This window comes from Ciona intestinalis, chromosome 11 (assembly GCF_000224145.3).
Source record: "Ciona intestinalis chromosome 11, KH, whole genome shotgun sequence".
Taxonomy (NCBI): Eukaryota; Metazoa; Chordata; class Ascidiacea; order Phlebobranchia; family Cionidae; genus Ciona; species Ciona intestinalis.
In genome coordinates this window covers 336782-362889 of record NC_020176.2, presented here as the reverse complement: position 1 = coordinate 362889, position 26108 = coordinate 336782, and the positions used below count along the sequence as shown (strand labels likewise).

Genomic DNA, 26108 nt, shown 5'->3' with positions numbered 1-26108 from the left:
ATGTTTTGATTTATAACCTAAAAATAAACGTAGTATTAGATATTTTGGGCACCTCCTTTTTTTAATGAACACATTTTATTTGAAAGTATTAGATTTTTATGTAACGAAAATGTAAACATTGATTTCGCGCGAAACGCAAGTGTCAATCAAATTATGTTGTATACGAAACGTAAGCTATATGTTGGATCGTTTTAATGGGAATTCAAGGCCTTTTAAAGTTTATAAAAGATGCCACGGAAGATATACACATTCGGGAATATGCAAACCAAACGGTTGCGGTCGATACTTACTGTTGGTTGCATAGAGGATCGTTTGCGTGCGCAGAAAAACTCGCGAAAAAAGAAAAGACGGATCAGTACGTAAAGTACTGCATGAAGTACCTGGATATGCTCCAAGTACATAAGGTTTGCTTACTTTATATGTTCATATATATTAAGTGACGATAAATATCATTTCGGAGCTCAATATATTTATATTGGTATTGCATTGGTTTGGTTCTAATTACCAAAATAACAGGAGTTCATTTTTCTTTTTAGAAACCTTAATACGTTAATGGCAGATACAAATAAATGCAAGATACAAACAGTTTAAGTTATTACATCCTATATAACTTTATTTCAGGTAAAACCAATCTTAGTTTTCGATGGTTGTCGACTGCCTTCTAAAGAACTTGTTGAGCAGCAAAGACATAAACGCAGAAAAGAGAATCTCGAAAAAGGCAAACAATATTTGAGAGAAGGTAAACTTTCCCAGGCTAGAGATTGTTTTACTAAATGTATCAGTGTGACACCTGCCATGGCACTTGATGTTATGCAGGCGGCACGGAGCCGTGGCATCGATTGTATCGTGGCACCATATGAAGCTGACGCACAACTTGCATTTTTATCCAAGAAAGGAATTGCTCAAGCAATTATCACCGAGGACTCGGATTTGTTGTGCTTTGGTTGTAACAACGTTGTTTTTAAAATGGATGTGTTGGGAAGAGGTCAACAAGTGAAGATGGAACATTTGGGAAGAGTGAAGAATCTGGTCGGATTTACACCCGAGTTGTTCCGACATATGTGTATATTGTCAGGCTGTGATTATTTACCAAGCATTAAGGGTGTTGGGCTTGTTAAAGCTTGCAAAGCACTCAAGTTATCAAAAAGCAAAGATGCATACCAAGTAGCAAGGAAATTGAACCAGTACATTAAAAGTGTTGGACCAATTGATCCATCGTATGGGGCTGATTTTGAGCGTGCGGATAAGACATTTTTATACCAACTTGTGTTTGACCCTAGTAAGCGTGAACTTATACCTTTGAATGAATACCCACCTGGTGTGACTGTGGATGATCTAAACTTTGCAGGTGCCATGTTTAATAAAGCAGAAGCATTTCAACTTGCTATCGGTAATGTGGATGTAAATACAAAACTTCGAATTGGTTTCTTTGATGTTGATGAATGGATATCTAGTCGGAAATCTACTTCCCCAAGTATTTGGAGCAGTAAAAATAACTCCCACAAGGCAGTGAGCAATGCAGACACTGTATTTATTGAACAAGTTTCAGAGAAACCAACAAAACAGATGAACAAGCCACAAAAAGAAGAGGGACTTGTTCTTACTGCAGAAGATATTTTGGAAGGGGTTTTAAAAAATGAGCCGGACACAGAAGATTTTAAAGAGAAGAAGGTAAAGTTAAAACCCAAGATGGAACCAAGTATTAGTCTGAGAAGTCAAATTGAAAATGACCTGATTAATAGTTACAAGCCAACAAAACGAAATAAAAAAAATATTGGTTTGAGAAGAAGTCCAAGAAAAATTGGACAAATTGTAAAAAGTCGTTTTTTTGTCCCAACTTCCTCCTCACCCAAGATGAAATTTGCGGAAGTAAAATCTGAAAGTGAAAACGTGTTGAACGGTGATGAGATGTTCACTGACCAAGAAACTGAAGGTTTCTCTATGGCTGATGTAACCCCAGATAAAGTATTGGATGATATTTTATCTGAAATGTCAAGTGAGGTTGGGAAACCAGTGGATCTTCCCATTTCTCCTGAGAGTAGTGGGTTAAATCCTTTTAGTAAAAATTTGAATTCCAGTTTAAAACGGAATAGATCTTCACTAAATAGCAGCGATGAAGGATTAAGAGTGTTTACGGGGAAAAAACGTAAAAAAATTATAATTCCCAATATTGAGGCCAGTCCTGGTTTAAATGAAGAAGTTGCAAGTTTAGAGATAAGTTCTGGTGATGTAGAGAGAACTACTGATTCAATTAACGAAGGAATTCCTATATTAGATGATAAAATCAAACTCACAGATAAAGTAAATATAAAAGAAGAAACCACTGATCATCAAAGTGAAGATTTAGAATCCATACCTATCCTAGATATACCTCGTGCACCGTTATCATTGTTAGAAGATGGTAACGGTAGTTCTGCTGCAAACAAAGATAAACAAGTTGTGTGTTTATCGTGTAATACTGATGAGGAAGCTTTTGTTCAAAAAGTTCCTGTCAGAAAAACTTTGGGAATTCGCAGAAGTGTTGTTGAACCAAAAAATAAAACTGTTTCTAAATATTTTGGTTCTCAAAAAAAAGTGGGTTTAAAAAAAACTAATCCTAAAAAATCGAAATCTCAGAAAAGTATTACAAACTTTTTTAATAAATCGTAATAGTTTTACTCTTTATGACTTTTTACAACGTTTTAATAGAAACAATATTTTATAATTTTTCTTTTTCATGGTAAAACGGTTTAAACCTTAACATTGTTACTGCTCTACTGTTTGGTGCTTTGAGATGTGCATAATACCTGCCAAGTTTTAATGGTTTCATGACATACTTTCCTACTTTGAATAAAAAAAACTCGCTTTGTAATACCAGCAGTGTATAGGAGTCTTATGTTGCATAAATAGAGGCATGGCACAGTGGTTACAATGACTCTAGGCATACCAGATCTGCCACCAATATAGGAATGTGAGACTAAAAGATTGGTGGGACATTCAACTGTATTTTACCGCAGTTTATGTTGCTCCGGATTCCTCCTGGTATATTTTATCCATACAACCCAACAAAATATGCTTTAGATATTTTTGATTACGTGCTATGTTGTGTCAAAGAGATTAAAACCTATGTTTGTTTCAAGGCGATGGAGATTATGTTGTGTCAAAGAGATTGGTTTTAATCTCTTTGGTTGTGTATTAGGAGTTTGTTGTTTAAATTCAAAGAAATTTGGTAAACTCGAAAAAGTGCTAAAGCTTAAAATTGATAGGTATATGAATGTGTTGCCTGTTTATCAAATATTATCATGTGTAAATAAGCCGGGTTTTTAATTACATTGATGTTGGTTTAATACGGACCCATGCACTTCTCCAATTAAAGAACGGACTTTATTCAGCTTCAAGGTTTACAACTGGCAACACTTTCTTTTTGGATCTATGTTTTTGACAGAATTACGGTTTGTAAGTTTTTCAGCAAAATGTCGCCGTTATATTTGTTTTTATATTAGAATAATTCATGTGATGTTAGAAATTTAAACGTTACCCATGTTCAGGGTTCGTACCGTATATAATTCTACACCTGACCTTTGTTCGATCATTTTTACGCCAACGTTTCGCATGCATATTCTTTGCATATAGGCAAGTTCTGGCCATTTTTGTCGAACAGTTGGTCGACTTCTTGTTTTTTTTTCATTATTTTTGGCAAATTTAACTTTCCAGGTAATTTTTGTTTCGTTTTATAGAATGTTATCAACCTCTAGCATCGTTTACCATGCTTTATCTCTGTGGTTAAAGTTTCTATTTAAAGTTTCTATTTACCATGCTTTATTCTCTGTGGTTAAAGTTTCTATTTAACCTATTTTGTAACGTGTATTTATATTGATATACATATATTTTAGAAGTAAACTTTGTTTTGTTCAAATAAAAGCGAAAACTAGTTAAATATGAACTGACCATGGATGTAGCAACTGATGATACAAACAACAATGTTTGTGATGCACAAAGTTCATCAGAAGATGCATTGTCACTTTCCCAGCCTGCCATTGATCACGACTATGTTTCAAACACTGTGGAATTAACCACAGTTGAAGAAATAAACCATGAAGAAAGAGTAAGCGAGATAGAAAATGATGATATTTCAAACATGATTGTAGAAATTCATTCGGAAAATTTTGAGGCTAAGAAACAAGTTTTAAAAAAAGATCAAATTAAAACGGAAAAACAACAATCTTGTAGATGGAAATTTTCCGTTGGCAAAAACGACATAACATTGGGTGAAATCCCAGGAGTTGTGGTAAAACTTGGACCACCTGATGTTGAAGGCATCTCACATGGGATAATGTTTCTAAAGTCAGCAGATAATCGCAACACAATGTTGAAATCTCATGTTCAAACTTTCTTGGGTCAATTAGGGTTCGATTTCTTGGATTATTTTTCTCTGCATCCTATCCTGTATAAGAAGACTTTCAATGAGATACAGCTTTGTTTATTTCCTTATTTAAAAGAATACGAAATATTTGTGTGTGAAGTGAACAGATGGTGTTATGAGCTTGGCATCAAATATAAAAACGAGTTGTTGGATCCATCGGTTTATAATGAAAAGCAACAACTAAATGATGAAGATTGTGAGATTGCATTGGAAACTTTGAATACAGAAGTCGATGAGACAACATCTACCAATATTTCAACGCAAGTGACTGGTTCATTTGATGACTTTATCTCTAGTTTCCGATCTGATTTACGAAGTGAAAGATCAAAAAGATGGGTCTTTTATCTGCATAATACATCTGGTTTAACCATTACAGAACAGGAGTGTGTTTCAATAGGAATCGCTTCATACAAAGAAGAAGGATGTGCGTTGGGTATGATGAATGTAACTGGGCCTAAGTATAGATACTCCTTAAGAGAAAATGCTGCTGTAAAACTTCTGCATAAATCGGGTATCAAAGGTCCCGCGTTTGTTCTGCCGGTAGCAAATAATTCAGCGTATCAATGCATTAAGTTCTGTTTGAAACCATTCATCACAGAACCCCAGGTGTTTGTGGAGACTGTCACAGAGTGGTGTCGTCTTTTTGAAGTTAATCAAAGAAGGAACGTTTTACTGCAAGAAAAAACAAAACGGAAAAGCAAACGACGGAAAAAAGACACCGATAGAGATGTTAACTATTTAGATTTCTGTGAATCAGATACTTTTCCATGTTATAGTGAAATTCACACAAGACTTAAACAACTACTTGGTAAAACTTCTTCGGAAAGAATGAACTCTCCAAGGTCAAGACGCTGGATATTTTCCTTTAAAAACACAAGCAAGTTTGAAATAATTAAACAAGAAGGAACTTGCATTATGGTTGGACCAACTGGTACAGATGAGGTTGCGTACGGGATAGTTTATGTGGAAGAGCCAACTTACCCCATAGCTATCAGCACCAAAGTTGCAAAACAAGTTTTGGCCGAGTTTAAAATTGAAGTCTTGATGATACACCATGTCTTGTTAAACTATGCATACCAGTTTATCTTGTTTTGCTTGAAATCATTGCGGGATCTTCATAATTTGGAAACTACTGCAAGTGCGTGGTGTAAGGAGCTTGGGGTGGTGGATAAGATTAAAAAAGATGTAAAAGAACATGGAGAGATAAATAGTGATGATATTGAGATCTCAACTATTGATGAATCTGGGCAAGAAATTTCTCAAAACCATGAAATAGTTGAAGAGCAACAAGTTGGAGCATGTGTCGATGAGCCAGAAACATTATCCAGATATTCTGTTGTGTCTCCAACCATACAATTACAAAACACAAGCCTAGTCAAATCTGTGCCATACAAATTTACATGTGTTAACGTAGCTCGCTCTGCTAATTCAGTTCGATCTCAATGTTGGGCGTTCTCAGTCCTGTTACTGAAAGATACACAGATAAAAGAACCCCAGGGAGTTTTTATAAAAGTTGGGCCAATTAAACCGAATAATCTTCCAAATGGACTGGTTTTGGTGCAAACTCAGAAAAAGGAAAATATCATCACACAGGAAGTTGTCTCACAGATTTTGATCATGTCTAATGTTTCTGGGGCATCTAGCCTGCAGGTTGTTGACAAAAACTCTATTAGCAAGTGGATCCTTTACTGTTTAGAACCCTTAGTGAATAACAAGGAGGTATATAACACTACTATGCTGGAATGGTGTCACAAGTTTGGTGTGGATTACCAGCAATGTAGTAAATTAACACTAACTAAGAAACGAAGCCGCAAAATAAAAGTTGATATTAAACAAACTTTGATGGGGGGAAATAAAAGACTCCGGACAATTCCTTTATGATGTGGAGAATTAAGTTAAACACATGTGTCCCAAGTTGTAAAAGCTTTTACCCACCCCCTGGGTTTTGCTACTGACAGGCACCGAACCTGGGGTGGCAGGGTAGGCAGGACAACCCTCAATTTTTTTAATGCATATTTATCAATAGACAAACAACAATCACATCATTCACCATTCCACCCCTTAACAAAGAATTCAAACTCATTAAACTTTTAAAAGTTGCATGTCAAGTTGTTTTAATGTAATAATATACAATCGTTGGTATTTCTATATTGCATTCAAAACTCCACATCATTTACAGTGAATAGAAGGTGTCAGTTTAAAAATTGTGACTTGTTATTGTAACAACTGTTATTATTCTTTTCAAGTCTATTTTCAACTGTTAAACTTAGGAATTATTATTAGTTATGACAGAGGTTGAGCATCCATGCAAAGTTTATTGTACAACTTGTGTTGTATGAATTGGTATGAATTGAAAATGTTAAAGTAGAATAGCAAAGCTTCTGTATGTTGTATGTATTTCAGACTCTTAATATTTTTTTTATTTCACTTCAGATTGCAATATATTGCCTTAAGTTGAAGCTTAAGTTATATTAACTGTGAACAAGTGGAGCTCCATCAAAGGTGTGGAGGTGGATTCTCCATTACTTGTTGATCTGGGAATATTTACACTCTGGAAATTCTTGCATAATTGAACATGATGAAATTTCTGTTTCAATTTGGAGCTGGATTATTGACAGGTGTTTACATAACACAGAATTATGATGTTCCTAAAGTTGAAACTCTTGCTCGATATTGTAAAGATTGGTTTGAAAAGACTTTTCCACCAAAACCGAAAGATTCATGATGAGAAGAGGGAAACTTTACAATGAATTACAATTTTTTTCTCTATAGATGAATTTACTGATGTTGCAATTATGGAGTTATTATTTAAGTAATATAAAATATATTGACTTGTGTGAAATGATGTTTTTTGTTTAATTTAGTAAAAATGGAAACCAGGCGAATAGTTGTCGGTCTTTTAAACTCTGTTAAAATATTTAACGCTGAATTATTGGAAAATAAACTTGACAATGTGCAATACAAAGTAATAGCAACTACTGGCCAGACACATGAACAGATGATTGCTTCTGTTGATGGCTGTGAAGTTTTGTTTGGTTCTCCACGTTTTATTCAGCCAATAATACCCCAGCTCCCCACCTCAGTTAAGTGGGTCCAGTTCACATATGCTGGCTTGGATGGTTTTTTTGAAAGTTATAAAGAAACACCAAATGCACCGGCATGGGATATACAATACACAAGGATGGGCGATGTATTTGCATTGCCAATATCCGAGTATGTACTTGGAGCTGTGATTGCTATTGAGCGAGATTTTAAAGAAATGTTTAAATTGCAATCAGCGAAACAATGGGCTGATTTCGATGATTACGTAATGTATATGACCAAGTAAGTTTTTTAAAACTTATTTATAAATGCACTTTTCAAGTTATGCCTAAACTTTCGAGTTAAAAGGTATATATAAAGCTTTTTTATTTAAAAGTCATTTTGAGTCTTTTTAAGTGCTTTAATTTGATACTTTTGTTCTAGTAGTGTTTATTTGTATGGTATTTTAAACAAATGATAATTTAATCCTTACTATAGCTTTTAAGAAGATAAATTAAACTGATTTTTTCTTATTCACTGGAAGATGTACTGGGAAATACCTGAGTTTAAGCTGCCATTTAAACGCCAAATAACATTAAATATGTTTATTCAGACCAAGACCACTAAACAGCTTAACAGCAGGGATTCTTGGAGCTGGAAACATTGGAACAAAGATTGCTGAACTTCTTAAAGCAGTTGGAATGCGAGTTATTGGGTTTAAAAACCACCAAGTTGATCGGGATGATGGTCTATTTGATGAGTTTTATTATCCCGACAATCTTGATATGTTTCTCTCCTCTTGTGACTTCATTTGTAATATTCTTCCTTCTACACCAAACACTATAGGACTTCTGTCAGGTATATGAATGGATTTATATCAATAATTATTTTTTTACACCCGTAAAGTTAACAGACACTTACGTATATGGTAACTGGTAATTAATTACGAGTTATAACAGTTTTAACAGACTTCCCCACATATTAAAGAATGATTTATTATGTTTACAATTTTACTCTGCAACTTGCTTTTTCTGTGCTCAATAAATATGATTCAATTATTTTACAGGGAAACGTCTTGAAATTTGCGAACCCCGTAAACCTGCTTTTATTAATGTTGGGAGGGGAAATATAATTGATGAGAAAAGTTTAATACAAGCGCTTACTAATGGTTGGATCTCCAAAGCATTTCTGGATGTTTTACATGAAGAACCACTGCTCCCCTCAAGCAAGCTTTGGGAGATGGATAATGTTGTGATTACACCCCATGTGTCAGGGCCTTTTGTTAAAGGACAATTAACTTTAATGTTTAAAGAAAACCTTAAGTTATATATTCAGGAACTTAAATTTCAAGTTTATCCATCTTCAAATAGTTACTAAATGTTACTGGCTTATTTGAAAACCGCTATAGCACACTGGTCTAATTAATCATCCACAAAGTTATATGCAATAACCCCTAAATGGGCACAAAGTGTATGGTATAGAACACCCATGTGATAATTAATTGCTACTTTTAAACACACTTTGATTTATTCAAACAGTGTAATTAATTTAGTTATTTTTTTTATTTTAAACATATATAAATGAATAGATTTAATTTGTTCTTCACTTTCATATATGCAAATGTATTATGGTAGTGGTACTACAGAAAACACAGCATTAATGTTAGATAAAATCAAAATCGTATAAACACCTGCCGTCTTTGTGTGTCCAAAATAGAGCAAAAGTAGTCACCTTGGCAATGGGTTTAAACGAACTTGTTAGGTTTTGTTTGTGTTTTCCTTTTGTGGGGAGGTGTGAAACAGATTTTTACATTTTTCAACCCTTAAATTTGTTTTTAGGCCCAAGTTTTTCTGTAATTTATCAAAAAACAGACATTTTCCCTATACCTACCGTGTTATTTTGGACCCAAATTGCCGTTCACTTTGTCTTTTACATAACAATGGGTTGGTCTACTCGGTATTTCTATGGCTCTGGATAAAATGATTGTAATTTCCTAAAGGTTTCAAGGTGTATGTATGAAGTTAATGTTTGTCTATTTTTTTGAACTTTCATTTTAACACATAATAGACAGTGAATGTATGTGATGTAATTGCTTTGTGTATATGGTGTAATCATAGTTTAATAACACAACATTCTTAATTAGCTATGATGTAATGTAGTTGTGTCTCACGTACTGACTTTTCTATGCAGCTGCAATGTAAATAAAAGGTTGTAGAAATTTACTTTGTCATGTTAGCGTCTGTTGGTTTAGACATGACTAAGAGAAAAAATAAATAAAGTAAGCATCACAAAATTATATAAAAAATGCTTCTTAATTATAATTTTCATAAAATAAAGTAAAACTGATTTAGATTAAAGTTGTAATGTGAATTAATATATTTAAAAACTATCACAAAGAGTTATTACGTAGAAGAAACGATTGCGTAATAGGATGCCCTTTAACCCGCAGCCGGTTTTAGGGCGTGATTCAGCAGTATTAGAGCCGTGTCAGCGTTTCTTTATAAGGTATTATGAAGTCAACGGTTCGGCTTGGCAGATTTGTTTTACTTTAGTTTGTGTTGAAAGATATTAAGTTTGGAGCATTCGTTTGAATAATGACTAAAGTTTCTTGCAACCAGCAGAATACAACAACCAAGTAAATATGTTTTAGCGTATTTTAAGTTACGTTTGAATTGAAAGTAAAATTGGTAATGCAGCTTTTGTGAATATATCTTGTGTGTTTTCTGTATGCTGCTGTTCATTTTATGCCACGTTAACTTTATTATAAGGGTTAACAACTCCATATTAAATCATTAACAGCAACTACTGTAAACAAAGTTTTACTTTATATGCTATTGCTGTATGTCGAATGTCGTTATGTCCTATAGGTAATTTTAACCTTAAAAAAATAGATTTAGTTATTAACAACTTGTGTTTTGTATTTACTAATTGATATCTACCTCATACCATTGGCCTATATATCTACCTCATACAGTCTACATGTAAGGTTATTATCTGTCTTACTCTTAGTATTAGTTCACATCATATTTAGTTTTATTAGGATGTGAAGGTACAATATGTTTCATTACGCATATTTCCCACATGTAATACTGCAAACTCTAATTTAGTTAAAGTTGATACCATTTACCAACATTGTGCAGCAACACCCAAAACTGCTTTTCACCTAAACGTAAAGATAATTTATAAAAATGAAAATCATTGATTAGTTTGTCAAATATTAACCTTTTAACCAGATGCATTAGTTATAGTTGTAGTTGGCTTTATAACATGCTTTAACTGCAGTAAAACTACCATGTTACCAAGCTTATTGAAAAGTGGGATCTGCCAACTAGCTGGCATCACACGCAGAGGAATCCCTGTTGTTTATTTCACATCAACATCCAGCATGAAATATTCGCTTCCAAATGATGGGAATAAGTTTACTGAGGATCTTGTAACGGTCCTTAATTATTTCCATGAATCGTCAATTAAAATACACGGCACTGAACAACTATGTGTGGTGGTCAATAAGCGTAATTTGGACCTTAAAGTATTTGAGTGGATAGTTCAAGTTTTAAACCACTTTGGTTCTTTGAACAATAATGTTATTCAGCAAGTTTATATTTACGATACCTCCAAACCACCCACCCCACATAAATTACGAATACCTGGGCTTGGTATCAGAAAAAAGAAGCCTAACACACTTTTGCTACATTCTGCTAAATTTCCGCACCAGATATTCCATGATTATTCTGAGTTGTGCAAATTCATTGACCCGGAACAAATGGTAACCGACATGCATGGTCGCTTAACTGTGAAGTTAAGGTCATGGCTTTATATCTGGAACATTGTGGAAAAACTTTGTTCATTCTGCAAATCGGTTGAGTTGTGCACTCCAATGTTTTTGCAACGAATTAACGAAAGAACTGCTGCGTTGTTCTCGAAAAGTGAAAAAGAAAGAGATGCATATCATGCAGCCACAAAAAAATGGTTCCTTAAAAAGAAAGAGGAAATGCTTCTCAACAAAGCAATATCACAGTGCCAGTTATTGGTGGAAATATTCATGAATCCCTATATGGATCCTTTTTTCTCTGAAATGGAGGGGAGGCCCGTGTTTAAATATGCTCGACGCGTTACTTTAGATAAACAGCAACAACTATCAACTGTACAGAGACAGATTGATGCAGCGTGGAACAAGTTAGAAGAGGGAGTCAAAGGTTCTGACAAAACTGATTTATTATGGTGGAAAACACCTCCTTGTGATGATGATAATCAACATTGTGATGTCATAAGTTCACCTCGATCATTAAAGGAGTTATCATGTGAAGTTGCCTTGAAGGAAAAGTTTGGTTTGAACACAAAATATTTGTTATCTTTAGATTTTTTCCAGTTATTTTCTCACATTTTTCAATGGTATCATCATATACTATGCAATCATGTTTACTATAATGATAATTCAAAGTTATTGGTAAGAAACAGGGAAACTGTGCAGTTAACCAGAGATGAGATTCAGTCTTTGCAGTCAATGTTAAGATATGTTGACGACTTCACTGTTCGAACACAAGCTCGATTGTTAAGTCATAGATGCTTTATTTTGTTGAAGTTTTGTAAAGAAGAAGTTTCTTTGGATGAAATGAGAAATATTGAAAGCTGGAAATTAAAATTATTGGAACATTAAAAATAATATAAGAAACAACTTAGGTTTTTCATTGATGTTATAGGGCCTATAAAATGTTAATAAAAAAGTGTAAATCAAGGCGTCAAATTTTTTTTATTGATTGAAAACCCTAAAATAAATATATATCTGCATGGTATAATGTATAAATAACCCAATAGTATGTTCATGTAAAATATAACATAGTTTTGCTTCTAGGGTGATACAGTGATGTGCTATTTTTATACAACAGTAAATATAGTTCATAGAGAGGTGCCTTTTGTCTGCTGCATTAATTGGCGGTTGCCACTTCGTATTATAAGTTCATTCTTATTGTGTGCACAATAATGTTATACTGTCTGTGTCTGCTGTTGATATTATACCATAACAGTGTAAGTAATACTATATAGGTGTTCTGTATTACCACTTGCTATCACCTTATGCTATGTCCCATTTAATATGGTACTTTTAATTTAATACCATCTTTTTACTTGTTAATTCATTTGCAGTCTTTATATTTATGCATTAAAGTTGTGCTAGCTCTTTCAAGCAATGTTATGTGTCTTGTAAGTTGGAATCTTTGCAAAACCAACATTTGCAGTTCATCTATTTCACAACTTTTTGTTTCCTAATTTACGTTAGCAATATTATTAAAGTATTATTCAGAATATAAAAGTAACAAGATACGTACGGATATTTATATGTTCAATCTGTTCTAATGTATACAAAAGCTGTCCAATATGTGACACTCATTTCCTATTCAATACTCTTACTTATTCTTTCTGCTGGTATTCTTTAACTGCAATATTAGTGTTTAAATGTTGACGGTACTATTATATGTTTTCCTATTTTATTTTAAATAATATCATGGAATATTTGTTTAACTTTTAAAGTTATATATATATGTTTTCCATGTGGTGCAACAAACCCTAAGTTAAATGGAGATAATATAGTTTTAAGCTGATTAGCTTTGACAGTTGGATCTAAAATTATCATGAAATTTACATAAATGTCACCAGTTGTTTTTCTTTTAGGTAACACTGTAAAATTATTAAAATATCAACACTGCACCGATGTCGTTTTGCTGTTAATTCCCATCTCTTCACTATGTTAATTACATATGGCCTTTGATATTGTAATCAAAGGTATATATAATACATATAAAATGATGTTATGTTTTAATTTACAGATATTAAGATATAGGTTGGCTGTTGGCAACTCCCGTTTGCTGTGTGCAACCATGAACAACAGCAACGAGATCCAGTTTCCAACCAACTTACCCCGCTCTGTTTCTACGGCAACCCATTCTTCATTCTCTTACTGTGGGGTCCATGGTGGCTTCACCCCAATATGGAGGAACGATGGTTTGTCACAATGTTTCTATGACACAGTAGTCAGTGGGATTTTCTTCGTTCTTCTTCTACCATTGTTTTACCAAATCAATAAAATGAGAAAGTAAGTATTGGATGTTGGGTAATGGGTCAAATCTGGCATTAATCCAAGATCCCTGCCCCACATTGTTGAAGTACTGCACCCATTTAAAATACTAAGTATATATATATAAGAAATGGGCCGAATCTGACTTATAACATCTTGGTCTCGCCTGCTTTCCAGTTCTTTCGGTTAAATTATAAAATAAATGCGACGATAAAATAAGTTGAAAAATAGGTCTTTTAAGAATATTTTGAGGATAAATTGCTTTTACAATTGGAAAATCTATGGGTGGCTGCAAATCATGCAACCTATGAAGGATAGGCTTGCATACATACTCTGTATTGTATAAAACAAAGCCCACGGATATATATTAAACATACATGGTTGTTCTACCAGGCATAGTATAATTAATTGGTGGCTCATCTAGTGGAAAAAACATAGCGTATTTCCACTGTTTTATACCAGATGAGCCACTAGGCCCACTAGTATATTATTCATACATGTTTAATTTGTTTAATCAAACAGACATGGAGTTGGGGTCGAGTCAAAATACAAACCACGTTCTATAATGTATCAACTACAAGTACTGTGCATGTTACTTCTATCTATTGAAGTACCTGTGTCATTTTGTGTAACATGGGGTGAGGTGGACCATGTAACTAGTGGGATGGCTATTCTTACTCTTGTTGCTAGGTATGATATGTATTAGCATGTACTGTGGACAGTTTGGTAAAAAAACAAACACAGCAATATACAAAAATGCACAAAAATTACAAAGTACTCAGCAGTACACAAATTGTTACAGACTTTGCAGCCTGTATGTTCTGTAAATGCATGAAGATGTATAAAGCTATCATATATAGTGTTCACACTGTTTACTAAGTCACCTGTGTTAAAATATGAGCCCAGAGATTTTCAGATAGAAAAGGATAAATAGGTAATATAGTAGGATGGGGAAAGGTGGGACACCTTCGGCGCATAATATCCGAATATCCTGATCGTGTTTCAAACAGTTAACAACGGCCTATGGGAGTCTTGAGCATATAGATTTATAATTCTTCGAAAGTTCCTTGTTTACTACCACATTGGCCCAGAGTTAAAATGTGTCCCAACTTCCCCCACCCTACTATAATAATTAATAATCTACTTTAACCAAGTCCAAAACAACAAATATATCATTTGAATATTGCAGATCTGGTGCTGTGTTAGCAGGTTGTTGGTTGTTGCATCTGGAGCGAAATATGATGTTGCTTGCTCTTGGTCGGAAGGGCCACAGTGCAATAATGTTATTTTTATGGGGGTATCTATTGTCTACGGAGGTATTAAAGACAGCGTCGTGGAACAGCGAGGATTGGTGGTTCAAACAACAAACACCTCAACAGCAGGTGTGTTTAATTACACTGTACTATCCAAAACTGGAACCTAGAGCAGGGCTCTTCAACCTTTTCTGGTTTGGTGAACCCTTAAAGTAGTTGTGCCGTGCACACTGGTTGAAGAGTGCTGCCCTAGAGTATAACTGATCTTCTACTTTATGTGGCCTTGTGGAGACCTGGGATTTAAGCGAGATTTGGCCCATTACCCCCAAATGATATTTACCGATTACATAAACTGTATAGCAGTCCAATTTACCAATGTTTTAATATATTTATGATATTTTAGGATTTAAGTGATAGGATTACTTATGGTTGAAGACAACCAATAGAAAGGATAGAGAAGCTAAACAAATTTTCAATTCTAATTTTCCTTTTTTCTGTTAATTACTGTAATCACTATCATGTTATTTCTGTGTTTTATAATTTTTATTATATTATTTCTATAGATTTTGTTTGGATTTTGGGTTGGTCGATTAGTTTGTTCGTCGCTGCTCTTTACGATTGGCTTTTGGTCACCGGGTGTGCCAAAGCTCAACTCCTGTTTGTATTTAAGCGAAGACGACAGAGACGTTGAAAACGGAACGGTAAGAATTGCCCAACAAAACCTACATTAAAATAAATTCTGTATATATAAAAATTTCCAGTGTAAAAATGCCAGTCCTGCAAGGCTAGATACCATTATGTTTATGGGCCTATGAGTCCTTGGACAAGACACTTAACAGCAGTTGTTCCGACCCAGGGGCTACTTCTGGTTTGTCTAAATTGTCACCTATACTTTAAAATACCAAAAAATGTCCCATACAAAACCATAAGCCGCCGTTGCCGTGCCATAAGAAGATAATATAATTTCCATTCGGTAATGCAGTGTATGGAATCAAATGATTGTCCTGTTCAATGTAAATAGATATACAACAAGTAAGGACAGCCATTGTTGAAAAACAATGGTCTATGTACCCCATCCTGTTTCCCACATGAGGCTTGGAATGCATGCATTAGCGACAGACGGACATTTTGCATATTTTAACTGTTTTTTAGTCCTTTATTCTTTATTTGTTGTTGCAATTGTTGTATTATAGGATATGGGAAACACTTCTGATAAATATTTTGTGAAAAACAAGATGGCGGCCTCCTTACTTGCTGATATCTATGTTTTTGGTCATGTCTACCTTGCCACTTGGGGTTTGGCAACTATCATGTATAGTATATGTCTATATAGTAATTCCATGTATCTAGCATTGGTATCTTGTTGTCTGTTTTAATTCTTATCCCCTTCATAATTGACTGTTGTATCTTACAGGATCCCCTGAACAGACCACGGGGTGAATTCACAGGGTTGGGAAGCCATGGAGATGGTTCTACATGGTCAGGAATAAAAGAAAAGGTGACAATTTATTTTATCATTTTTGTTAAATTTGATAGGACTTGTATTTACTGAGCCTAAGGCGATGTGCGTAATGTTATTGGCATCTGAGGTGACACCATATATTTTAGCACCTCAGTTCTTATCTTGCAAGACCGGCGATTCCAAATCATTGTAACAAACGTTTAAAGCAAATTGGCAAACAAACAAAATTCTATAACAACTTTTGCTGCTGTTAGATGTCTATACAAACAAGCAGATTATAAATAAATTTGCATTCACACGAATTATATACATTTAATGTGAATTAAACGCAATTGGAAAAACAGCACAACCCCAAATTTCTGAAAAAACAGTACAACCACAGAAAAAAAAAATGTAACATTTATATTTATAACTAGCACTAAAGATACCAATGTAACATCAATAATATTTAAACAGGCTGTGCTACTATGGCCTTACATGTGGCCAACCGGAAACCTTTTCCTTCAATGCCGTGTTATGATGTGTGTGGCAATACTTATTGCAGGACGTGTGGTTAACCCATATGTTCCAATCTATTATAAAAACATAGGTGGGTTGTTTGGCTTTATACGCCGTGTTTGTCAAATTTGAGAGTCATAACTCTCTGGATTTATTTGCGGTTACATCAAATGTACAACCTAGCACAAGCTTTCTGTGGCCACAGTTACATCAAATGTTTAAAATCTCTTTTTTTATAATTTAAATAACACATGACTGACATTTTGAAACTCTTTTTGCCGCGTACATTTTAGCCTATTTAACAACTGGCAAGGTCCATGTGGCAGCAAATATCATGGTACAGCTTACTCTATTTTAATTAGTAGTCAGAACGTTTTATAGTGGTATCATTACTGTGAGTACAAAGGAATGCAACAATATTAGCCACCTATATATCCACAGTGAATGGTCTTACCACTGGCCAACCATGGAGCTATGTATGGGTTCAGGTTTGTGCTTACGTTGGATTGAAGTTCTTACAAGGCAGTGGCATGTCGGGTGGTTTGTTGAATGGATTACGTTCGTATTTATGGATTCGCGTCCAACAGTATACCAACAGACTTGTGCAGGTATTTGCTTTGTACTTTGTGAATGGGTAATATGCAGGAAAATGTGATTTGTCTATTTGTTTTAAAAGGAAACGTGTGTATAGGTGTCCACTTAGTTTATAAAAATTAAAAAAAGTAAAAAGAATAAAAAAATTGCTTTATTGTCCTAGTTCTTTGTTACTATACAAAGTATATATATATGCATTTATATATAAGTATAAGAACAAATCAAATTTTATAAACAGTTGACCACGACTAACCATTTTAAATATCCCAAAACAAGTGACAATACTGTAAAATATTAAATGTACTTTTGTTTTTATGAAAATGTGTTTTAATTTTTCATTGAAGGTTCGTTTGTTCAGCCACTTGCACTCTCTCTCCCTCCGGTGGCATCTTTCTCGTAAAACTGGGGAGGTGTTACGCTCCATCGATCGCGGAACTATCAGCATCAACAACCTGCTTTCGTACATCGTGTTTAATATTGTGCCAACCATATGTGACATCATGATTGCTATTGTTTACTTCATAACTGCATTCAATGCTTGGTTTGGATTGATCGTTTTCATTTGTCTGGCATTGTACCTTGGTAAGTGGATTATGATGTCATAAAGTGATATTATTGATGTAACAATTATTGTTGGAAGGACACTTACATTTTGGTCAGTTGCAACTTGCAAGGACACATATATTTTTTTTTTCTTTGTTGTGAATATATATATATATATATAAATTTCATATTGAACACTTTAAGCGTCGTCTCATGTCGCAGAAGAATTTTAGTTTTAAAATCGAAAGGTTTGAAACTAATTTTATTTGTATCCTATGTTGCATATAAAACTAGTAAATTTACATTTCATACATCTTCAGCTGCCACAATAATAATCACTGAATGGCGAACCAAGTTCCGTCGAGATATGAACACAAAGGATAACAAAGCAAAACAACGAGCGATTGACTCCCTTCTTAACTTTGAAACCGTGAGTTTTATCTTCTTTCATTTTTTTATAATTGGTGTGCAGATAGCCCTTACTCAGCCAAACCTACAATTCCAGTTTTTACTAATATCCCTGCTTAAGTTTGAACCCAAGTTTATAAGGAATGCATTACAAAAATAAAGTTAAACTTGGTGATTGATATACTGATTGTGTTCTACGTCTTTATTTTCCTGTTGTTTGTTGAATAGATAGCCCCGAGCGTACAATCCCAATTTTACTACTCAAAGCGTTACCAAGTTTTACCTTTTTTGGGTTATTTCACTTGTATTTGCACCGAGATATCACGGGCGCTAATTGATTGTTTTCACTTCCTATTACTTATATTGGAAAAACATATAACTAATGATTTTGTTTTGGGGATATTTCCAAAGTAGTCCCAAGATTTTCAAAAAATTTTCAACTGTTGCATTAATAGTCATTTTACGGTCAGTAATAATTCTTTTATGTTGAAATTTACTTTTATAAAAAACATCATTTTTTCTGCTTTAGGTTAAATATTACAATGCAGAGGAACATGAAGTTAGGACATTCGATGAAGCCATCAAAGATTACCAGGTGTTGTGTGACTCAACAATTGTGATTTTATTTTTTGGGTTGTAGTACAGTCTTTGTACAGAGTACCCTGGCTTCTGGGGTAATGGGCAACTCTAGGGTAAATCCCAGGTCCCATGGCATACTTCACTGTAGGACCTCACCCATATAGAACACTGTGCATATACAATGTTGAGGTAATGGTCCAACTTCGGCCTAAATCTTAGGTCCTATACCTCACTGTAGGACCTTACCTATATAGAATAGAATGTGCATATACAATGTTGGAATAATAGGCAATTCTGGGCCAAGATCTTGTGTCCCATGGTTTACTACACTGTAGGTCCATGTAAAATAGAATAGGATTCTACTTTAGTTAAATATTACAGCAATAGATCATTAGATCTGTCATTTTTAAACTATCAAGAACGCTTAGTCATCATTTTAGGTGCTCCATTTATAAAAAAAAAAAAATTCTATTATTTCTGATTAAAAGTCAGGTTTATAAAGGTTATGTCTCAAATATTTGCGGCAGTTGTTTATAAACTTGAATATTTCCAACACAGGAATCTGAATACTTAACGAACACATCGCTTGTGTTTCTTAATCTTTCACAAAACACAATAATCAACGCCGGTTTGTTCGTCGGGAGCATGTTGTGTGCGAGATATGTGCTCGACGATAAGTTCCAGGTAAGTTTGGAACGATAAGTTCCAGGTATGTTTAATACATGAGTTGCCATGATATAACAAGAATATTTCCAAATATTTTGTTTGCTTGCTTTAATATTACTTATATATTGGGGGGCGCCTATTTTTTTAAAAAACTAGGGTGCTTTTTTAGGCCATTTGCCCATTTTATTGCCTTTAATTGGTGCATTAATGGCAATTAAGTTAACATTATGTAAACGCAGATTATTTAAAAATGGTATCATAAGTCATAACTTCACATTTTCTGTAAAAACTTAAATATAATTCAAAAGTAATATTTTTCGAAAATCGAAGTTTTTAATTAAAATAAAATGATAATATATAATTCCTAATTATTTTCCCAGATAGGTGACTTTGTATTATTTGGCACATACATCATACAACTGTACACTCCACTTGGATTCTTTGGTACCTACTACAGGATGATTCAAACCAGTTTCATTGATATGGAAAATATGTTTGACTTGTTTAAAGAGGTAATGGTTTTACATTGTGTAGATAAGTACTTGTCAACCTTATTATATTTGTGGACAATTTATAAAACGTTCTGTATTTCACTACTTAAAGTTAGACTTAAAATAGGAAATTATATTTATTGTATATGCACACTCTACTTCTTTTATACTCCATGGTTGTCTTTGCTACCCTGCCACCCCAGGTTTGGTGCCTATAATGACATCATAATACCATATATGTCACAAGACTGAAACTAGCAACACCATAATACCATGTATTACATCACAAGACCAAACCTAGTGACATCATAATACCATATATGTAATAAGACTGAACCTAGTGACATCATAATACCATGTATGACATCACAGGGACAGGAGGTCTTAGATGAGGAAGACTCGATTGTTCTTCAATTGAAAACCGGCAAAGTTGAGTTTGACAATGTGTGTTTCTCTTACACACCTGAGAAACAAATCCTTAAAAACATTTCATTCACGGTTAACCCTGGGGAAACTTATGCATTGGTGGGTGGGCGTTTTACTTTGGATTTTATGTTTTGTAGGCTAACAATTTTATTAGGCAGAAAGTGGTAAAATACTGCTTAAAATCAAACACTTTTTATGTTGGTTTCTTTGATATATTTTTCACTCTTAAACTTAGTGCTTCACATTTCCCCAATAATCATTTTAGGGTCTATTAGTCCACTAATGTTTACCATTTTTAATTACCTAATTAGTTAACTTAGTTTTAAATAAAACTATACTTACTGACTTACATTAAAATTCTGTGTTTTTTTTTAAATAAAACAGCTAAAGCAAATTTAACATTGACAACAGGTTGCCAGGAGAACACTTGTTATGTTTAACTATCTATTATACCCCACAGCAATGTGTTATAAGGTTTCTGTGGCTAACGAAAGACTTTTGTATTAATCTTATATTTAGAAATAGTACAAGCTATTTTCCTAATAAACACTAAATTAATAAATAAATAATAATTAATAAATAAATAATATAAAACTTATATTTTAATACAAAAGTAAACAAGTTCTAAAACAATATCTGTTTTTTAGTAAATAAACAATATTAAAATTTATAAAACATGTATTTTAATATAAATAATTAATTTTGTAACAATTTATAAACTAAACAGGTTGGGTCATCCGGTTCCGGCAAAAGCACGATAATTCGTCTTTTGTTCCGATTTTACGACATTCAATCTGGTGTGATCCGATTGGACGACGTAGATATTAGCACTGTGACGCAACAATCACTAAGAGCTTGCATTGGGGTCGTACCACAAGATACTGTCTTGTTCAACGATAATATTATGTGAGTTTTATTTTTAATTTATGTACGAATTGTTCAAGGTTCTGTGACCTTAGTTATACAATGTCATGGTGGTTTTTGAATATTATTTATCACATGTGGAAAATTTAAACGTAATGTGATACAGATGTATAGTATGCTACTAGAACTAGAGTAACGTTTCTTTACTATTGTTTTACCTGAAAATTATTTAAAGTTATAAGATGCACCATTTGGGGTAATGAGCCAACTGTGGACCAATTTTTTATAGTATGCCTGGCCTATATAGATTGGAAAAGATACTCGAATATGCTGCATGCTACATTGCATTATTTGGATAAACAGAATGTGGCAAAAGTATAAAAAAAACATTTATAGTAGTAAAAACATAAAAAGTTCTTAATATTTTTTAAAACATTTTTTTTTATTTTGTAAGTAAAAAGTTTATTGAATCTGTGACTAAATGATGTCCTTTCTGACATCACAGGAACAACATACGTTACGGTCGAATAAGCGCACGTGATGAAGAAGTTGAAGAAGCGGCTGAAGCGTCAGATATCCACCACAGAATATTAGCCATGCCTGATAAATACGACACCATGGTGGGAGAACGTGGGTTGAAACTTAGTGGGGGGGAGAAGCAGAGGGTGGCTATTGCAAGGACATTGTTGAAGGCACCGGATATTGTGCTGCTGGATGAGGTGGGTTGGTGGTTTAAGTGTTTCTTTGTTTGTTCATTGGTTGATATTGATGGTGAACAGTTCTGTAGTCCATTGTGGGAGAGGCAATAAAGTTTTATGATACTGCAGGCAGTCGTTAAAACACAGGTGTTCTGTTTCATACACCTTGTGCTTACGAGTTACCACGTATGTAATTTATTTATCCTCACATGTGTAGGCAACGACAGATGTTATTACACGGTTGTTCTGTTTGATACATGTTGTGCCCGCTTACAAGTTACCAAGTAACTTCGGGGATAATTACTTTGGAGGAAATGCTTTGTTAGAATGAAAATTTCATAAGTGATCATAGAGCTATTGTCGTTAAGTGTCTTGCTTGAAACATAAGTCAACAATGGTAGCAGCGTTGAGCCTCAAACCTCGTCTGATCTACTAACCCCTATCCCATTGCACTGTTTAAAAATTTCTCACACATTTGTTTTCTTCGTGTATTCTTATCCAGGCGACATCAGCATTAGACACAACCACAGAGCGTAACATACAAGCTTCGTTATCACGAGTATGTGCGGGACGTACATCTATCGTTGTTGCCCATAGATTATCCACCATCGTTAACGCTGATTGTATTCTTGTGGTGAATAATGGAGAAATTATTGAAAGAGGAAGGTAAGAAGTTGTTGTAACACTTACTATCTAACATAGGTGTGTAATGTGTATGGTTATAAATAACATGGGTGTGTATGGTTATAACATGGGTGTGTAAATAAATGTGTCTATAATTATATAGTTTATTGTTTAGCTGCTGTCACTGTTTTGGGTGGTAAGGTTTATAAATTGATGTGGAAATAAAACATATAAGAATCCATAGAATAATATCTAACAAGCTACAAATTTTACAGCCACGATGAACTGTTAGATCTTGGTGGCGTTTATAATGAGATGTGGCAACAACAATTAACTGAAACTTAAGTGATACGAAGGAAAATGGAAAAGCAAAATAAGTTTTATGCTATATCTATGTTGGTTGTGCTTTTATATAATGTCTATGTGTTGTATTATTGTGAGCCTTAATGTCTATGTGTTGTATTCATCTTATTAGTTTTATGTTAATTGCCATTTTTGGGATATTGGGGCCAACTCTGGCCTACATCACCATGTCTCACCTCGATGTAGGTTGACCTTTTTCTACAATATTGGAACTCCATTGCACAACCTAACACTTTATTAGCTTAGAAGTTCCAGTAAACCACACCATGGTTGCTTTAAATATCATTGGTTCCACTATATATTATACCAGGGTACAACACCCTTAGTTCTTGGTTAATTTTGCCAAATGCAGTATTAATGTAGACTTCACCATGGTGTGTGCAACCATTGAAAATTAACCTTAACGAGTTTAGTATGTCAAACTCCACCTCTTTCTGTGCAGTTTTACATTCACTAAGTAAAGTGCTATGGACTTTTGAACTAGGAAATTGGGTCAAAACGATCAGTTGAAACTTATTGAAAATCGTGACATCATACCTCTAATCATGTCATTAAAAATATTTAGATAATTTTTTTTGTATTTTATGTCAGAAATAACAATTACGTTCAATAAAACTAAGCGTCAAAATTTCCAGTATTGCGCATCGATTTTGTAAATGAAGATTTTCTTTTCTTCTGCAATCTTTTCTTATGTGCGGCATGAATACTGTGGAAACAAAAAAAAACTTCTTTTAAACTAATATTATTTTTAATATTATTTCTACAGGTGTCAAACCTGTAAGTTTTGTACTTGGGCACCTATATTGATGCAGCAATGTCATTTCATTTGCATTGCGATGAAATTTGTAGTAATAAGTTGTGATAGAAACCTTATTTTTGCTAACTTAGGCAGACCAATCGTGGAATTTTCCGCACTACAATAATCTTTAAATATTACTTACAACCAATTATCTTACATTTATGAGTTTGGTGCCTATAAATAATACAGTTATATTATTTACGTTGTGGTAAAATTTATAAAACATATCCTGAAGTAATATAAACACATGTGCCCACCTATCCATGTTATAAAGCTCCGCAATTCTATCTTCTTTACTGGTGTCTGGTGGTTTTTGTGCCTCCATTATCATTTCTTCCACCTTTGCAAGACAAGATTGTAGATTTCTCATCTGATATCGACTTTCCTCGTCCCAAACTATTAAGTCTCCGGTTCGGGTTATTTTGTTTTGATACTGAAATATTAAACGATATCTATTCATTTTTCGAGGTAATTTACAACCGGAATCTCAGATCTCCTAAGAAAAACCATCCTACTTAATAGGATCAGTAGGCCTATTGATAGGGTACATTTTCGACTTTTATATTAGACAGGTCACAGGTGCTGATTAAAAATTGAAAAATCCAACTGTCACTTCTATGCAGCTGTTTTATAAACCACTATTTTGTCAGTTTTATTGAACAAAATAGCCTATATACATAATTACATACTTTCTCCGCCATAATTTTCCTCACTTCAAAAGGAATCCATTCAGCTTTCATTAAGTTGAAACGAACAAGCGCTTTACTTAACGTTGTGTTGACGTGTTGACCTCCTGGTTTCGAACTCTTACTGAATTCAACTTTAACATTTCCTAAAAATTTTTAAAAACATTTATAATATCATGTGTAACTTTTATCCTCTCATAGTGAAGTTATAACATAGGGAGTTATACCACTAGTGTTCTATTTGTGTTTTAATTTATAACCTGGTTTATTTAGCAGTTACAACGCAGGTTCAAGTGTTCTGTTTCATTCACCTTCTGACACAAATTACCACATTTAAAGTACAAATAAACAACATCAAGATGCAATAAACAATAATTTGAATTACTTATTCAACTTACCCCTTAAAACTGGGCCAACAAATTTGTCTGTGGTGTTATGACTTTTATCTTCCTGTAAAAGATAAAACACTATGTTATACAACACTAGTATGCAGTTACCACATAAAACCAATTAAAATTCTGATATTAAAAACAAGTTAAAAAAGCTTGAAACTTCGGAGGCTAGAAGGACTAGGTACGTATAAAAGTTTTGGTAAGATGGTAATTTCTGTGCAGGGTTGCTTAATTATATAACACCTACAAAAATACAAAAGTAAAACTTTATTTATAAACTTACACTGTGTTGATAAGACGAGAATGAGCCCACACTTTCAGGATACAAGTTTACAGTGTGATAAATACTTTTGTAAGCAATATTTCGTGCAATACATTGACTGCAAATGTTCGATGTAAACAAAATATTTCGAAGTAATGACGTCATAGCTTTGGTAGTTCTTTAAATAATAGCGGGAAAGCAATACAATTAATTTTGGTTATTTTTGGGTTTCTAAAACAATATTAATTATTTTTGTTATTTTATAATGCGTTCTTTTTTGCTATACTATTACGGTTCGCAACTTCGTATAAATTTGATAACTCTTTCGTTCGGTAATAAAATGGTGGTGTTACAATTCTGCATGTTCCGCAAGACCTCGCACAGTTGCATGTAGTTCGATAACATATTCTATACCCATGGTGAAACTTTGGCCAAGAAACACTAAGAAATTTATGAAAAACACAAAACTTTATATTTATTATCCGCAAATTTCTAAAACATGACTTTGAAATTCAAAACCATGAATCAGCGTTTATTTCAACATTCCATAGAAATCTAAAAAGTTTTAAAATTGTGGTCTACTGTATTATTTGTATCCACACATAACTGGGCAAATATAGCAGAAACTATTTTACACTTCTTGCAAAGTGACTTAAGTAGTAATAGTATGCATATTACACCTTTAAAGAAAATGCACCAGTCAGCAATATTGGGATTTTACGAAAACTTTAAAATATTTTTTAACGGCTAAAGCAGAAATACAATGCTTTGTAGATTTTTCAATGTTGCACGTAAATAGCAATTACAAACACAGTTTTACTGACATTTTGGTTGCTATCATAAAACTTTAAAATGTGCAAACAGTGCGTTTTTACTTTCTGTTTAAGTTGCAATATATATTTGGGTTAGCCCAAAAAAGATGACAACTTAGGCATACCGAGAACCAGCATTACAGGAAGAAGGTTAAACTCCCAGTATCGTTCCATGAGAATTACTGAAACTTTTCC

At 33.7% G+C, this 26108-nt stretch overlaps 5 protein-coding genes across 5 annotated transcripts; 4 read left to right on the top strand and 1 right to left on the bottom strand.

Annotated features, from left to right (window-relative positions):
* Positions 1-86: 86 nt before the first annotated feature.
* Positions 87-2853, top strand: LOC100183542 (exonuclease 1). Its single transcript, XM_002130178.3, has 2 exons — positions 87-404; positions 622-2853. The coding sequence occupies exons 1-2, from the start codon at positions 195-197 to the stop codon at positions 2647-2649; spliced, it is 2238 nt and encodes a 745-aa protein (XP_002130214.1). The 5' UTR covers positions 87-194; the 3' UTR covers positions 2650-2853.
* A 1023-nt stretch (positions 2854-3876) lies between these two features.
* Positions 3877-6836, top strand: LOC100181196. Its single transcript, XM_026836812.1, has one exon. The coding sequence runs from the start codon at positions 3929-3931 to the stop codon at positions 6281-6283; it is 2355 nt and encodes a 784-aa protein (XP_026692613.1). The 5' UTR covers positions 3877-3928; the 3' UTR covers positions 6284-6836.
* On the top strand, positions 6829-9645 carry LOC100178832 (uncharacterized protein in proB 3'region). Its single transcript, XM_002130247.5, has 3 exons — positions 6829-7726; positions 8037-8281; positions 8490-9645. The coding sequence occupies exons 1-3, from the start codon at positions 7272-7274 to the stop codon at positions 8798-8800; spliced, it is 1011 nt and encodes a 336-aa protein (XP_002130283.1). The 5' UTR covers positions 6829-7271; the 3' UTR covers positions 8801-9645.
* Positions 9646-10039: 394 nt separating this feature from the next.
* On the top strand, positions 10040-23531 carry LOC100187491 (ATP-binding cassette sub-family B member 6, mitochondrial). Its single transcript, XM_002124461.5, has 18 exons — positions 10040-10058; positions 13246-13511; positions 14016-14183; positions 14683-14875; positions 15310-15447; positions 16161-16244; positions 16665-16797; positions 17148-17314; positions 17645-17882; positions 18164-18273; positions 18781-18846; positions 19389-19514; positions 19877-20008; positions 20360-20512; positions 21141-21319; positions 21783-21996; positions 22478-22641; positions 22875-23531. Exons 2-18 carry the CDS (start codon positions 13297-13299, stop codon positions 22942-22944), a joined length of 2550 nt encoding a protein of 849 aa, XP_002124497.5. The 5' UTR covers positions 10040-10058; positions 13246-13296; the 3' UTR covers positions 22945-23531.
* Positions 23451-25982, bottom strand: LOC100176514 (peptidyl-tRNA hydrolase ICT1, mitochondrial). The gene is made up of 5 exons (XM_002130751.5): positions 25123-25982; positions 24846-24897; positions 24451-24593; positions 24019-24194; positions 23451-23668 (listed from the first exon to the last, which is right to left on the bottom strand). The coding sequence occupies exons 1-5, from the start codon at positions 25264-25266 to the stop codon at positions 23578-23580; spliced, it is 606 nt and encodes a 201-aa protein (XP_002130787.1). The 5' UTR covers positions 25267-25982; the 3' UTR covers positions 23451-23577.
* Positions 25983-26108: the final 126 nt, after the last annotated feature.